This window comes from Lynx canadensis, chromosome B2 (genome assembly GCF_007474595.2).
Source record: "Lynx canadensis isolate LIC74 chromosome B2, mLynCan4.pri.v2, whole genome shotgun sequence".
NCBI classification, from domain to species: Eukaryota; Metazoa; Chordata; class Mammalia; order Carnivora; family Felidae; genus Lynx; species Lynx canadensis.
In genome coordinates, this window is record NC_044307.1 from 40,465,213 (window position 1) to 40,481,554 (window position 16,342).

Sequence of the window (16,342 nt, forward strand, 5' to 3'; positions counted from 1 at the left end):
GGTCTTGGCCTTCCTTTTCCTGATAAGTGTGGTGACAGTATGTGGGGGGGGGGGGGGAGAGTTATGCACGCACCCGCAGCTGGCGGGGAGAGACAGAGTGGTCGGTGTAGATGCACAGTTTTTCGATGGTCAGGGGCGTAGTCTCGCGCAGCTTGGAGGCCAGCAGCATGCAGACCGCACCCAGGAGCTGCAACTGCGCCTTTCGGGTGGGGACGCAGGACAGGTAGCGATCCAGGTAGTTCATGGCCAGGGGGAAGACTTCCTCCTCACAGCGCTGCTCCTCACAAACCTGGGGGAGGGCGCACAGTCACTTCTAGGGCAGGGGCATGGGGAACGCAGCAGCACTAAAGGGGGGGGGGGGGCGTTGAAGGGAAGTGGATGAGGGGCAAAAAAATGGGGGGGGGTGTAACCTTCTGAGACAAGGACTAATACGGAGGATGCGCCTTCCCTAAGGTGACGCCCCCCACTTCCTCCGCGTAGCCTGCCTCCTTCCCCCTCCCCTGGGGGGTGGGGGTAAGCCAGAGGCTCCCTTCCTCAAGGATTCCAAACTGAGACTGCCCTCCCCCATAGCAAGAAGGGGGTTGAGGGACGGAAGAGTTAGCCACGGTGGGCAGAGAACTGGGACCTTACCCCCATTACCACCACCCACTGTACACACCCAAAGGGAAGGGAGGAGACTCCAGCCGCTGCCTCCCGCACTTTTCATTTCCCTGACTGCCGGAACAGCGCGCGCGCCACCCCCACCGTCTTCCCCGCCAGAACCCCGCGACAGACACAGGAACCGGCTCTGGGGCGGGGGCGGCCGAGCCCAGGGTTTTCCAGGCGCGCTCTCCCGAGCAATCCGAGCGGGGGAGGGAAGCAGGAGACGCTGAGAGAAGCCGGAGGGGAGAGGGTGGCCCCGGTCCCGCTTTCCTGGCCCGAAGGAAGGGTTAGGGAGGGTGCCGAACGACCGGCAGTCAGAGTTAGGGCTGGGGAAGGGAAAGGGACACCACGGAGGCAGTCGGCTCGCTGCGGTGCCCGAGTGAGAGACCAGGCCCCGGGGATCTGAGCCACCGAAGCATCTTGCTGATTGTTGTTGAGACCAGGATGTCCCCACAGGGCGGCCCGGAGATGTCCGGAGCCGGGCGGCGGGGGAGGGGAGACCCTTCCGGAAGATACCTCCAGCATCCAGTACGCCAGCATCTTCCGCATGTGCGGCTTGATCTCCCTCTGCACACACTGGAAGTAGGAGGCGCGGGGCACGTAGCGCTCCTCCAGGCGGAGCAAGCTCTGCAGGACACGCTGGTCCCCCAGCAGTCGCGGGTCCGGCCCGGCCCGGGGCGCGTGCCGGGTGCCCTCGCAGCACAGCAGCTCCATACTCGGGCAGCGCACGGGCGGGCGGGAGCTGGGGCTCGCGAGCCAGAACGCAGGCGGCGGTCTGGACTGCGCGGGGCGCGGGTCTGGTGCTGGCGCTGGCACTGCGCGGCCGAGCCCCAGCCCGCCCGCGCCGGCGCGCGCGCCGCTTCCCTGACAGGCGCCCCGCCCCTCGCGACGATGTAGCAACCGTGGAATGCGAGCGTCTCAACGCGCAAGGGGCGGGGCCGCCGGAGCCCCAGACGGAAAGGGCTGGCTGGCCGCCCCCTCCCCCCGGGCGGCCGCATTGGTCCGCGGGGCGCGGGCCGGCCGGCTTCCGGGCGCTCCCGGCCCTTCTGGCCACCCGCTGGAGAGAAGCTCCTTGGAGGTGGGCCTCTTCCCCTCCGACGAGCCCTCCCCTTTTGCTTCTCAGACGCTAGCCTCCAGGGAAAGAACTTTTTTCCAAAGGTTATTCATTCATTCGACAAACCCTACTTCACCCGCTGATTGCTCTGGGCAATATGAATGATAATCGACTGGGCACTTCGTAGTGCACAACGACCTAAGCACTTAACGTGTAGCAACTTATTAACTCCTCACGACAACTCTCAGGTGTTAAACTGATTTCGCAGATGACGAAACTGAAGCACAGCGAGGGTAACAATCATAGTTAGCCTGTGGCAGAGCCAGGACCTGGAAGCTGAAGTCTGGCTCCAGAATCTGTGCTCTACACCACTGCTACTTAAACTGCGATCCCCAGACCAACAAAAACGGCACTCCCCGAGAGCTGGTTATAAGTGGCCCACCGAGACGAGCCGGATCAAAATCTGCATTTCAACAAGATCCCTGGTGATCCCCGTGCACATTAAAGTATGAGAAGGGCCGGTCTAAATCTGCATATTACACAAATACAACCGGGCGGAAAGGCCAAGGATTCAAGGCCTCACCTTGTCATTCAGTTGGCTGTGTGGCCTTGGACAAGCCCCGAAGTCGGCCTTAGTTTCTGTTTGAGGAAAACGTGGGCGGAGAAACTAGATCCTCTGAGAAGGAGTTTCTAGCTCAGACTCTATAAACCTACTTCCCAAACTTTGGGTTACTTTGCAGTTTCCCCAAAGCTGGATTCTACATGACCAAGAGGCAGACCACAGGCCTCCAGTAAGGCTTCAAATGGGAGGCGGCCTTGGGGATCCCTGCCTCTCCTGGGGCCCTCCCGAGGAAGGAGCCACAGAAGTGACTTGTTAAGAGACAGGACACTGTTACAGCAAGTTCTACGCTAAACATTCTCTCAGTGAGTTGTTCCGTTTTATAGAATACATTTTACCGTCATTTTCATATCATGGAAATGTTCGTTTACATTCTAGAAAACTTCGACAATATGGATAAGACACACAAAAAAGGAAGTAACAGCTACCTACAATTTCTCCAGAGAAGACCCCTTAAAATGTCAATGTTTATTTTTTCTACAATTGTTCTGTGAATGAACACATATTTTTAGGAATAAGATCACTGCAAGCTGTTTTGTAAGCTGGCTTTTCACCCCACTAAAAAAAATACTGTTAGGACTTTTCCATGTCATTAAATATTCTATGTATTTTTTCTTAATTTTTAAAAATTTTATTTATTTTAGAGAGAAAGGGAGCATGCAAGCGGGGGAGAGAGGCGGGGAGAGACAGAGAGAGAGAGAGAGAGAGAGAGAGAGAGAGAGAGAATCTCAAACAGGCTCCAGGCTCAGTGTGGAGCCCTTCTCAGGGCTCAATCCCACAACCTGTGATCATGACCTGGGCCAAAATCAAGAATAGGGCACTCAATGACTGAGCCACCCAGGAGCCCCTAAATAGTGTACATTTTCAATGGCTACGTAGTATGCCACTGGTGAATGCATCATAATGCATTTTACCAAAGCTGAATTATTGGAAATCTAACGTGTTTCTAGTTCTTCCCTATTAAAAACAATACAGTAAAATGCTTTTGTGGTATCTTTGTGCATACTCATGATTGTTTCTAGAAGTGAATTAATTTCTAGAAGTGGAATTTCTCAATGTAAGGTTATGAAACATTCCAAGGCTTTTGATACAGTTCTTATTACCAAATTTTCCTGCTGAAAGGCTGAGCCAATCTAATGAACAAACATTAGAAAACTTGAAGAAAAAACGAACACTACCAGCTGGAGAGATGAAAATGGCATATTAACAATTACATATATTTTTAATTCAAGAACCCTTGTTGTATCAACATGTATCTGTGCCATGTGCCTTGTGTGATCTTGTAAGTCCTTTACTCCTGTCTTCAAAAACACAAACATGCAGTTTCTTCAGCTACTTATTCATTGCAATGCACTCTTTCATTAAAGAGAACAATACATTTAAAATTTAAAAGTTTAGGTATGAAGTTATGGAAGGAACAAAGATGTTGAAGTGTAAGAAGCTTTTAGGGTGCAGGAGAACTAAAAACATATAGCTTTTGAAATAAGTACAGAACCAGAAACTAGATCTGTCCTGAAGGAAGGTGTTTCTTTACTTTTAGAATTACTGAGTAGGACTATTGAGATAAGAAAACTGTACCTTTGATAAGACAGCAAATCACCATTATTTTTTATCTTAAAATTTTTTCCAGTTTTATTGAGATACAATCGACATATATATCAGTTATATTAATTTAAGGTATACAACCGAGGGATTTGATATATGTAAATGTTGCAAAATGACTACCACAATAAATTTAGTTAACATCTGTCTCCTCACATAGTTACATTTTTTCCTTCCGATGAGAACTTTTAAGATCTGCTCTCTTAGCAACTTGCAAATACACAATATTGTTAACTATAGTCACCATGTTGTGCATTACATCTCCAGAACTCATCTACCTTATAATTAAAAGTCTGGACCTTTTGACCACCTTTTGCCACTTCCCTCAGCCCCCCAAACCTCCCCACTCCCTGCCTCTGACAACCGACAGTCTGTTCTCTGTGTCTGAATTTGGTTTTCTTAGATTCCACATACAAATGAGATCATATATAAAAAAAAATGAGATCATATAGTACTTATCTTTCTTTGTCTGACTTGTTTCATTTAATGTAATGCCCTCAAGGTCTGTCAATGTTGTTGTAAATGGCAGGATTTTTTTTTATGGCTGAATGATCTTTCATTATATATATTATACACACACCCACACACACACACACACACACATACATATGCCACATGTTCTTTATGGAGAAAAACTGGAAAGATAAAAAGCGGAATATCAGTAAGAATATTGACTATTATTAGACATTTACATTTCTTATGTAAATTACCTATTTATATCCTTTGCCCATTCTTTTATAGGAATTGTTTTTATTGATTTATAAGTGCTCGTTACATTGAAAGGACACTAACCCCTTTTCATATTTTTTCTTTATCATATATTTTGCAAAATTTTTTTTTGGTTCATCATTTGCCTTTTATTTTTGGTTCATGGTAGATTTCTTTTTTCTGTTTCTTTTTTTTACAAATAGGTTTTAATTTTATATAGCCTTATCTATTGATATTTTCTATAATGACTTATGCCTTTGAATCATGCTTTGCCCATCTTAATATTATAGAAGCATTACAAGAAAGCATAGGAAATATTTATAGGTGATTTTTTTTTTTTTATCACCGAGGGAACTTGTTGAAAATGCAGTTTTCTGGGCCCGGCCTCAGGGCTTTTCATTCTTCAAGTCTGTAACGAGGCCCCCAAAATCTGCATTTCCAAGAGTACATACTATAAAGTTGGGTTGTTGGGTTTTTTTGTTTGTTTTATTTGAGAGAGAGACCCCGCACGTGCACAAGCCTGCAAGCAGGGGAGGAGCAGGGGAGGGGGGAGAATCCCAAGCCGACTCCAAGCTGTCAGCACAGAGCCTGCAACACACAGCCCAACACGGGACTCAACCTCAGGAGCCACTGAGATCATGACCTGAGGTGAAATCAAGAGTTGCACACTTAACCCACTGAGCCACCCAGGTGCTCCAGGTTTTTTTATAATGTGTAAATTGTGACCTACATTTATTCATGATATCTTATTAAGTGGGGCTGTTGCCTTACTTTTCCCAAATTATCACCCAAATGTCCATGACACTGATTTAACAATCAGTTCTTTCTTTATCACCCACTTCTCTGCTCTAAGCACCCCTTGGCCTGGTCCTTGCACTTCACAGTATGGCTTATTTGGGACATTCAGGGTCAAAAAACTTCACTGGGAATTGGCCCTCAGAATCCCTTCACCTTTCATCTAAGGAAATTCACCTGGTCTTTACCCCAATATCAAGCACAAAAGTGCTTAAGAAAAACACCAAAAGCTCATTTAGTCTGAAATAACCATGGTCCTTCTAAGAGAACTTGTCTTCAACTACAGCGAGAGGTATGTAAGTTAGCACAGAAAATTCCAGTTAGACAATATGAGAAAGGAAACAATCTTCTTCTATGCAGACCTCTACAAACACGACCGGACCTCTCACTGCCCTCCTTATCTCTTCAATCCCCCTTCTACCACTGGTCAGCCCATTTATGCTCTCTGCTCCATTTATTTAGTCATCCTTTCAGACCCAACTAGGGTCCACCCTCTCCCAAGAAACCTTCCTAGAACAATCCAACTACAGGAACCAATCCTCTGGCCTCCAAACTTCTGTGGATCCAACTGTACATGCCCTAAAACTAAACATTTGGCTGGCTGGTTCTGGATCTGCTCTCTGTCCCTATCCAGAGTGTAGCTCCTAGAAAGGGAAAGAGAATCCATATGTATTGAGAGCCAACAATGTGGCAGGCACCGGGCAGGGTGTTTATCATCCACCATCTCACCCTCTAAGAATTGTTTTGGGGATGGGAAAACTGACGTACCAATGGAATTAAATAACGTACTGAAGGTCCGCTTAGCTCCCCCCAAACCATACACTTTTTAACTGTATGCTGCCTCTACTTAAGGAGGGGACTGTGTCCTTTATGTGTGTCTCTTCTACGAGACCCAGCACTGGGCTGTGACCACCAGCAATAATATCAGTCTTTGGGGCACCTGGGTGGCTCAGTCAGTTAAGCGTCTGACTTTGGCTCAGGTCATGATCTCACAGTTCGTGAGTTCGAGCCCCAGGTCCGGCTCCGGGCTGACAGCTCAGAGCCTGGAGCCGGCTTCGGATTCTGAGTCTCCCTCTCTCTCTGCCCCTCTCCCACTCACACTCTGTCTCTCAAAAATAAATGAACATTAAAATAATAATAATATCAGTCCTTTATGGAGAGCTCACTGTATCCTGGGTACCTACCCAGTAGGTATTCAATGATCCCATGTTCCCCATCAACGTTATGAGAAGTATATGATTATTTCCCCCCATTTTACATAAAAGGAAACTAATACTCAGGGCAGCTAAATAATTTGCCCAAGTTCACACAGGACGTCAGTGGCAGGAGCAGGATTCAACCCAGGCAGTCTGACTGCAGAGTCCCTGCTCTTCACTGATTCCTTCTTCTGCCTCTCGTGCTAGTCCGAGAGGGTGTGTTGACTTACGAGTTGTTGATTTACTGAGGAAGAGGCACACACAGACTGCCCGTCTGGGAAGGTAAGGGTGTGAACTTGTACCCTGGGAAAGGGAGCTCCTGGTGAGCAGGGCATTTTGAGGGATACCTCGGCCTCGCCCCTGGCTGGGACTGCCATGCCCAGAGCTGAGTCATCCTGAACCTCCAGGGCCCAGGAGCCAGTCAGTGACGAGCCGGCTGTCCTCTAAAGGGGCAGGTGAGCACTAGATCAGAGCGGTTCCTGGAATGTTGGCTGATCTGCCCGGGCACTTCAACAACCACCTCTACCTCAAAGGAATAGGGGCTCCCCTTGTTTTTTGTAAGGAAAAAAAAAAAACAAAACACGACATAGCAATGACCAGGGCCAATATGGGAGGAGTTTCTCTGCCCAGGTGCACTCAATCAGAAAAAGTTACTCAATGAAACGGCCAGTTAGAGGAGGGGTGGGAATGGAATGTCACAGGCCAGATGAAAAGCCCCAAGAAGGAAGCATTACAATGCTCTCTTCCTCCTCTTCTTCTCCCACTCCTCCTCCCCTTTGTCACTGAAATGTCCCCATCTGGGAACTGAGGGGGTGAACAAAGTGATGGGTGAGGCCCAGCTCCCCCCCCCCCCCCCCCCCAACCCGGCCTGTCTCTGGTCTCCAGGCTGTGGCTCGGTTACCTTCAGACCCATTCAGAGGACAGGTAGAGGCAAGGCAGGCTTGGGGGAGGGGAAGGCTCTGGAGTCAGGCTGCTGGAGTTCAAAGCCTCATGACTCTGAGGGAGTTACTGGAACCGCTCTTTTTCTGTTTCCTCTTTTGTCTGATGAGGATAATGCTCTTATGGCATGGTGAGACTCTGAGGACGAAACATCTCACACTGCCTGGCACACAGCGAGCCCTCAAAAGCAGTAGTTTCTGTTGTCGTTGTTTTGGCCTCTCTCCAGGAGCACCCTTTCCGCTATGGACATGCACCCAGAACCCCTCAGAGAAAAGCAAAAGTCTGAGCGGCAGAAGCCCTCCTCCTTCCCGGTATGGAAGCTGTAGCAAACGTCTATGACCCAGCTCGTGATGTGAAGTGTATGGGGGGGGGTGATAAATACTGCAGGGCCCGGCCTGGGGCCACGCTGCTCGGCACTCCCTCTATACCACCTATCCGTGCCTCAGTTTCCTTTTCTGAAAATGAGGATAATAGTAGCACCTCCCCTACAGAGCAGCTGTGAGGCTGAAAACAGGCTCTTATGTGTAAAACACATAGAACAGTGCCTGACATATGGTGAGCCATTAAAAAAGTTAATTGGGACTGTGGCACTTAAAGGCACAAACTTCTTTTTTTTTCTTTTAACGTTTATTTTTGAGACAGAGAGAGACAGAGCAGGAATGGGGGAGGGTCAGAGAGAGGGAGACACAGAATCCAAAACAGGCTCTGGGCTCCGAGCTGTCAGCACACAGCCCAACGCGGGGCTCGAACTCACGGACCGCGAGATCATGACCTGAGCCGAGGTCGGCCGCTTAACCGACTGAGCCACCCAGGCGCCCCAAAGGCACAAACTTCTTTACCCATATGGACTATTTATGATAATAAATGTAATACAACGCATGTCGAGGCAGCTAGAAAATAAAACATGCCAGGGATTGCTATAGCAGTGGTGAAGATCTGGCAAATTCTTTGCCTCAGAAAGGGTGAAGAAGACAGTGTTCCAGTCAACGAAACAATCTAGTATACTAAACACGGTCTCAGGGGCCAGGGAGGGAAAAAATTTAAAAATAAGATAAGGGCACCTGGTGGCTCAGTCGGTTAAGCATCCGACTTTGGCTCAGGTCATGATCTCACACTCCTGAATTCAAGACCTGTGTCAGGTTCACTGACGGCTCCTAGCCTGAAGCCTGCTTGGGATTCTGTCTCCCTCTCTCTGTCTCTCTCTCTCTCCCAAAAATAAATAAGCATTTAAAAATAAATAAATAATAAAAAATAAATAAAATAAAATAAAATAAAATAAAATAAAACACGATCTGATATGCCACTATTGCATTTCCACTATTGCATTTCTCAGTTTTCTGAGAAATGAATGTTGTTTCCCCCCAACGTTTTACTTCAAAATATTTCAAACCTCCAGAAAAGCTGCAGTGAACACTAACATGCCCTTCACCTAAATCCCTGCCCGTTTTGTTGCACCATTTGAGACCTAATTACAAACATCATGACTCCTCATCCCTAAATATTTCAGCCTGGATCTCCTAAGAACGCAACAGTCTCCCACATGACCACAAAACAAATTTACACTAACACAACAGCATAAACAATCTATATACAAAGTTCCCCAGTTGTTCTTACTAATATTCTTTTGTAGCGTTTTTCCTTCTCAACCCAAGATCCCATCAAGGATCATGTTCGCATTGTTACCCTAAATCTTTTTTTTTTTTTTTTTTCTTTGAGACAGAGAGCACAAGCAGGGGAGGGGCAGAGAGAGAAAGGGACAGAGAGGCAGGCGCTGTGCTGACAGCAGACAGCCTGATGCGGAGCCCGAACTCACAAACCATAAGATCATGACCTGAGCTGAAGTCAGACGCTTAACCGACTGAGCCACTCAGGTGCACAGGTTACCCTAACTTTTCGATCTCTTTTACTCTAGGACAGTCTCTGACACTTATTTTTAAAATGTTTACTTTTTTATTTTGAGGGAGAGAGTGTGAGCAGGAGAGAAGCAGAGAGAGAGGGAGAGAGAGAATCCCAAGTAGGCTCCACACTGTCAGAGCAATCTCACGACCCACAAGATCGCGACCCGAGCTGAAGCCAAGAGTCTGACGCTTAACCAACTGAGCCACCCAGGTGCCCCACCAAACTGAACATAATTTTGTTTTTCCTTAAAGGATTCAGGAGACACTTCAGGGTACATACAGTATTTCAGGTCACAATTTTGAGCACCTGATGTACAATATTTCAAATTGGTAATCTTCAGAAGTATTCGTCCATTCCTCAGTAAAAACTGAGCATATCATTCCTATGTAGAATAATTTATAAGTAATGCCCATACCTGCTACTCTAATATATCATGCACATTATAGAACATACTAAGACATTTTAGGGGCACCTGGGTGGCTCAGTCCTTTAAGCAAATGACTTCAGCTCAGGTCATGATCTCATGTTTCATGACTTCAAGCCCCACGTTGGGCTCTGTGCTAACAGCAGCCTGGGGCCTGCTTCTGTTTCCCTCTCTCTGCCCCTCTCCTGCTTGTGCTCTGTCTCTGTCTCTCTCAAAAATAAACATTAAAAAGAAGAAGAGGGGCACCTGGCTGGCTCAGTCGGTTAAGCGTCCAACTTCGGCTCAGGTCATGATCTCACAGTCCGTGAGTTCGAGCCCCGTGTCGGGCTCTGTGCTGACAACTCAGAGCCTGGAGCCTGCTTCGGATTCTGTGTCTCCCTCTTTCTCTGACCCTCCCCGGTTCATGCTCTGTCTCAAAAATAAATAAAAACGTTAAAAAAAATTTTTTTAACCCAAAAAACAAAAAAAACACACAAAATCTCAACACAGCACTTGCAGGCATCATTACCAATCAGAGAAATCAGAGCTGGCATGTGAGGTGACCTGTTCTCTGTTTCTGTTTCACATCGGAGGCTGCCTTCTTGGCTACTCCACGGGGATGTCCAACGGGCACCTTTAAATTCAACTTCTCCAAAACTGAGATCCTAATCTTTCCCCCACCAAAAATGCTCCTCCCACAGGCTTCCCCCATCAGCAAATGGCAACTCCATCCTTCCAAAACAAGGGCCAAAATACTTGGTGTCACCCCTGACGCCTCTCTTTCAAATCCCACATCCGTCCATCAGCAGAACACAGACGCGCTACTTTCAAAGCATCTCGAGAACCACCCTCTTCTCTTCTCCTCTGCTACCTCTCTGATCCAAATTCAATTCTTCTTTGTCCTTATTGGTCCCCCACATCCATCCCATCACCTATTTCTGGTTGATTCTATGCCCCCAATATATCTCCAATCCGTCCCTTTTTTCTGTTTCCACTGCCACCACTCTGGCACTGTTGCACCAGCTGGATTACTGTGGCATAGCCTCCCAATGGGGGTCCCTAATCCACCCTTACCCCCCCCCCACTGCCCTCATCTAGACACAGTGGTGCCCTAGTGGCTCCCATTTCACTCCTGGTGACTGCCAAAGCCCTCATGGTGCCCTGAAGATCCTACGTGATCTGCTCCCACCCCATTTCCCACCATTCTCTCATGCACTCAGCTATTTTTTTTTAATGTTTCTTTATTTTTGAGAGAGACAGAGCGAGAGAGAGAGAGAGAGAGAGACAGAGCACGAGCATAGGAGGGGAAGAGAGGGAGACACAGAATCCGAAGCAGGCTCCAGGCTCTCAGCTGTCAGCACAGAGCCCGACGCGGGGCTTGAACTCACAAACCATGAGATCGTGACCTGAGCCAAAGTCAGACGCTTAACCAACTGAGCCACCCAGGCGCCCCACACTCAGCTATTTCTGGAACAGACACGACATGTGTCACTAACATCCTAGATCTGTTTATAGTTTGTCCACTCCCTCACCACCCCACCAAAACAGAAGGGCACCTGATCCATAGTAGGTGTCCAAAAAAAAACCCAAAAAACAAAAAACAGACAAACCCTTCTTTGAATAAATGAATGAAACAAACTGCATGTAAGAAAAATGCCAACATAAGCCTCACAATAAATGGCAACCTGTTCCAGGTAAAGGAGCTGGTGCGGAGGTGTGGGGCTGGGCACAGGGGCGGCACCTGTCGCACCCAAAACTGGGAGGTAACTAGCTGCTCAGCTCCAGCCTTCGGCCACGCAGTGGTAATGAGTCCTGCTGCACATGCCCTTTGTTTTCAAGGCACACATCATGCTCTAGGGATTGGATCTGAGGGGCGGAGGCAGTTTGCAATCTCTAGTGCATAAATTGCTTGTGAAAAGAAAGCTCAGGTACTAGCCTGAACCTGTTTCGTCTCTCCTTATCATAAAATGAGAACACAGGCTATATATGTACATATTTGCTTTTTCTCCCTCCTTCTGGCTGTCTGGGATTCTGCATAAATGAAGCTCTCCTGTTCTATTACTCTTGTTGAGGTTCCTGTTCAACAGCGAGGGGTAAGACGAGCATGGGGACCTCAAGTGTGGACGAGTCACCTGGCAATGAGAGACCTGTCCTTGGGCTCTCAGCTAGGAAGCAAAGAGGCCAGCATGCTTCATTCAAGGCACCAAATAGTCCTAGCATTGGTTTAGCATCATGATTACGTAAGCGAGCTCTAGAGTTAGGAGGATGCCTGGCTCTGCCGTTTGCCAGCTGTGTGATCTTGGGCAGGCTACTTAACTTCTCTGTGCTAGGCTTCTCATCTGCAAACTGGAGACAGTCATAACGCTTACCTCATAGGGTGGTGGCAAAAATCAATGTGGACAAAATATCTACCACAGCGCCAGGATCATAGTTAGTGCTCGGTGGTGCAAAAGCTGTGATCATTAACAATCCACATTTAACAAATGCCTTCCCAGGGTGCCTGGCTGGTGCAGGTGGTGAGCATGTAACTCTAGATCTCAGGGGCATGAGTTCAAGCTCCACATTGGGCATGGAGCCTACTTGAAAAAAAAAAAAAAAAAAAGCCTTCCCTGCCCCAGGCCTCAGGAAGGCTTTAAGATGTCCTAGGATATGCTGGACATGAGTCATAGATGAGAAGCTTCCATTTGAAGAGTTTCCAATTTAAGCAGATAACTATGAGGATCCTGCATCATGGAGAAATCCTGAGATGTCATTCAGACAGAAGACTTTTTACCTGGGTATTTGCAACACCCACCAGGGGCAGGTAGGGTGCTTTACGTGATGGGAAGGGTGGGCTGCACTGGGGGTGGTGGCTGTTGATGGTGCCAGTCACCTGAGTAACACGAGACGGCCTGCGGTGGGAGAGGCAGGGCTGGAGGAGCTCAGAGAGTAAGTGGGGTGGAAGAAGGGAGAGGCAAGGAGTAGTGCGTCTCAACTGTGGGGCAACCACCCGTGGCGCCACCCCACAGAATTTTGGGTAATAATAATAATAATTTATACCTGCTAAGCACTTTCTCTCAGCCAGGCACTGAGCGCTTTACCACATTTGCTCTGTGAGTTATAGGTGCTGGTACTGTCCTCATATGATGGGTGGAAACAGAGAGACACAAAGCAGGTAGATATCACAGGGGCACCTGGCAGGCTCAGTCCCTGAAGCGTGCAACTCTTGATCTCGGGGTTGGGAGTTCAAGCCCCACGTTAGGCATAGAGACCATTAAAAAAAAAAAAAAGCACATTTAGAAGTTAGGTATCGCCAACGTCCTACAACTAGCAAATGGCTGGCTACCTTGGTTTGGGCTCCCGAGCAAAGGATTCAAGGCAAGTAATTTACCTGGGTGATGGTTCCAGAAAGCACCCAAAAGGGAGCCGGGAAATGAGACAGGAAAGGGAAGGAGGCCAGGGAAGAGTACACGATTGGGTAAGTGTGAGGCACTAGTCTAAGAGTTCAGAACAAAGCAAAACAACAACGACAAAAACCCTAATTCGTTTAATCCATATAATATCAAAATTTTGAGGTAAAATACTATTACCATCCCATTTTCCAGAGACGTTAAGCAATTACACAGTGTCATATAGCTATGGGATTTGGAACCAGGTTTATCTGCAAACCGCCCCCCCCCCCCACCGCCACCCCTCTTAACCACTGTGTTGTGATGCCTAGACAGCCACAGCCATCTTGCACTAAGAGAAGGAGCTGACACTTGACAAGGACACGTCTACAGGATCAGAATAAATTTCTCTCCCTGAATTGCTGAATTAACCAATGCTGGGACACCCTCCTTCTGGACTTTTTTGTGACGTATGAGGTAACAGATTTTCCTTATTGTTTAATTGACTTTCATTCCCCAAGTAAAATCTCCTTTCTCTACTGTCACCCACATGATGGGACAACCTTCAATAGCAAACAGGCAAAGAATTCTACCAAAACTTCAAGAGAGAAGTGATTTCAATATTACCTAAAGTCTTTCAGAGAATATTAAAAAAAGGGTTCACTTCTCAGTTTATTTTTAGCGTTAACTTTGATTCCAAAACCAAACAAGAACAGTACGGGAAAAGAAAATTACACTCATGAATGCAAAATCCAAAGCAAGATACTAGCAAATGGATTCCCACAATATCTAAAAGGGTACTCTGTTATGATTATGTTGACTTTATGGCCAAAATGCTCAGTTGGGTTATTTTTTTGAATCTACGTAATTTATCACACTAAGGATTAAAGGGTAAAAAAGCAAACAAACAAACAAAAAAACCCCAGATGATCACATCCCAGTAAGAAAAGGACTCTTGGCAAAGGAGCAAAAATGAGAACTTCCTTAGTCTGATAAAGGGGATCTACTAAAACCCTACGGTAAACATCCTGTTTCATAGCGAGACACTGATAGTAAAGCAGGAAAAGTGCCAAACATCCAGGCCAGTGGGAGAACTTCGAGGGCAAAGGCTGGGAAAGACCAAGAAGTAAGTACCAGTTCCTCCTCCACGTCCAACCTGTTCAGTCCTTTCCTGAGACTAGCAAAGCCACGTGTTCCCAATGCTCTCATGGTAAACCATCATCTTCCCGCCTCTCTCTCAGTAGGTACATGTTTATGAATACCACCATCTTTCTTCTGAGTCCTCAGATTTTAAACTCTAGCGCCATCTTGGATTTCTTTCTTTGGTTTCCTACATCCAATCACTTACCTGGCCCAAAACAAAAACCACTCCTGAAACTAAGATCTCACGCTTCCTACCAGCCTCTGGTGATCTTTTAGCAAATTTCTCAAAACTCGCCACCAAAGTAAACCCTTTACAGTAGAGAGGAGACAATGAATCTCTCTGAGGAATCTGGTAGCATGATCCAAAATCACCCTCTGCAAACCAGAAATTTATTTAAAGTCTAACATGCTCCCTTAGAAATGTATAGACATTTAGGATTCTGGGGTATAATATACCCATAATTGTTTTAATATAAAAGTAATGGTTCAAGTTACTTATGGTTAAGGAAAATTGAACTCTAAGGAAGCCATGTATACAGTAAGGCTGGCAGGAGTTTCAAACCCTCTTTTGAAAGGCTGGGCTTACATGACTATTGCAAAATTCTCCCTGAGAGCCTCTCCATCTTCACGCTGCTTCCAGATAGATCCAGATCAATGGCCCAGAGCCATCAGATTAATCTCTCATAGACACTCTTTCATCTCCAGTCCAAGGACCTGCTTATCAGGTCATATTTTAAAGTCAACCAGCCTGGCTTTTAAAATTCTCCTTCAAGAGGCCCCAATTACCCTATCCAATTTTATCTCAGCAAGAGCACTCTGGTCCGCCTCGAGGCCTTATCATCCACCACTGGCATCTTGCCTCTTTCTCCAAATCCAGCTCTAGCTCTAGCCAGGCCTAGCTCCTGGCCCACCAATTCCATGAAGCTTCCAGGGGTGTAGGAGTGAATAGTCAGGAAAATTCAGAGCCAGAAGGATCAGTGATGCTCAAAGAGAAGCTGACTTGCCCAAGGGCACAGAGCCAGTTCAGGGTCCTTTTCAACTATTCCAAAGTCTCCTGTGAATAAAACACTGGAAACCCTTGGGGGTAGGTACCACATCCTTTTATTCCCAAATTTGGTTAGCCTGCTGTAGGAGGTGCTCTGCATAAAGCTGCGTGCACTTTGGTTCCAGACTCCTTGTTCAGGCAATTCCCCTGCTCAGAAATGTCTTTCTTCCACCTTTGTCAGCCATTTACACTTGCAAAATCCAGTTTAAGATTCCTCTCATTGTAGATTATTTACTTTTTCCTTTTAATTTTTTAAATTTTAATGTTTATTTATTTTTGAGAGAGAAAGAGAGAGAGTGAGAGAGAGAGAGACAGAGCATGAGCGAGGGAAGGGCAGAGCGATACAGAGACAGAATCCGAAGCAGGCTCCAGGCTCTGAGCTGTCAGCACGGAGCCCTATGTGGGGCTCGAACTCACAAGCGGCGAGATTATGACCTGAGCTGAAGTCACACGCCTAACCCACTGAGCCACCCAGGCACCCCTTTACTTTTTTTCCTTTTAAAATTGTTGCTAGTGGGAGGACCTGGGTGGCTCAGTCTGTTAAGCATCGGACTCTTGATTTGGGCTCAGGTCACCATGGGAGCCCTGTGCCGGGCTCTGTGCTGACAGCTAACAGCCTGCTTGGAATTCTCTCTCTGCCCCTCCCCCATGCACATTCTCCCTCTCTCAAAAAAAAAAAAAAAAAAAAAAAGAGTATGATTAAATATTTATTAAAAAAATAATAAATAAACAAATAAAATTGTCATTAGTGTTGTTAGCACACTGAGCAAAAAACAAATACACTTTTAGAAGAGATCCGTACTTCCCCCAAACTCACAAATCTGGGCCAGGTGACTCACTCTATTTTTCTGTTTTTACTTTTCCTCCTGGAGACTGTGTATCATTCATTCTCATTCATTCATTTATTCCACAGATCCTTACTGAGACCC

At 46.9% G+C, this 16,342-nt stretch overlaps 1 protein-coding gene across 4 annotated transcripts in view; it reads right to left on the minus strand.

The window, feature by feature from the left end:
- Nucleotides 1-16,342, minus strand: part of CCND3 (cyclin D3) — a 98,068-nt gene that overhangs the window by 5,710 nt on the left and 76,016 nt on the right. For 2 of the 4 annotated variants that reach the window (XM_030315502.1, XM_030315503.1), the window contains one exon: nt 74-289. The exons of 1 other annotated variant lie outside the window; for it this stretch is intronic. In XM_030315502.1, coding sequence (XP_030171362.1) covers nt 74-289 — 216 coding nt within the window. Of the gene's footprint in view, nt 1-73; nt 290-1,158; nt 1,450-16,342 lie in introns of those variants that run through there. One more of the 4 variants, XM_030315501.1, reaches the window with a different exon arrangement.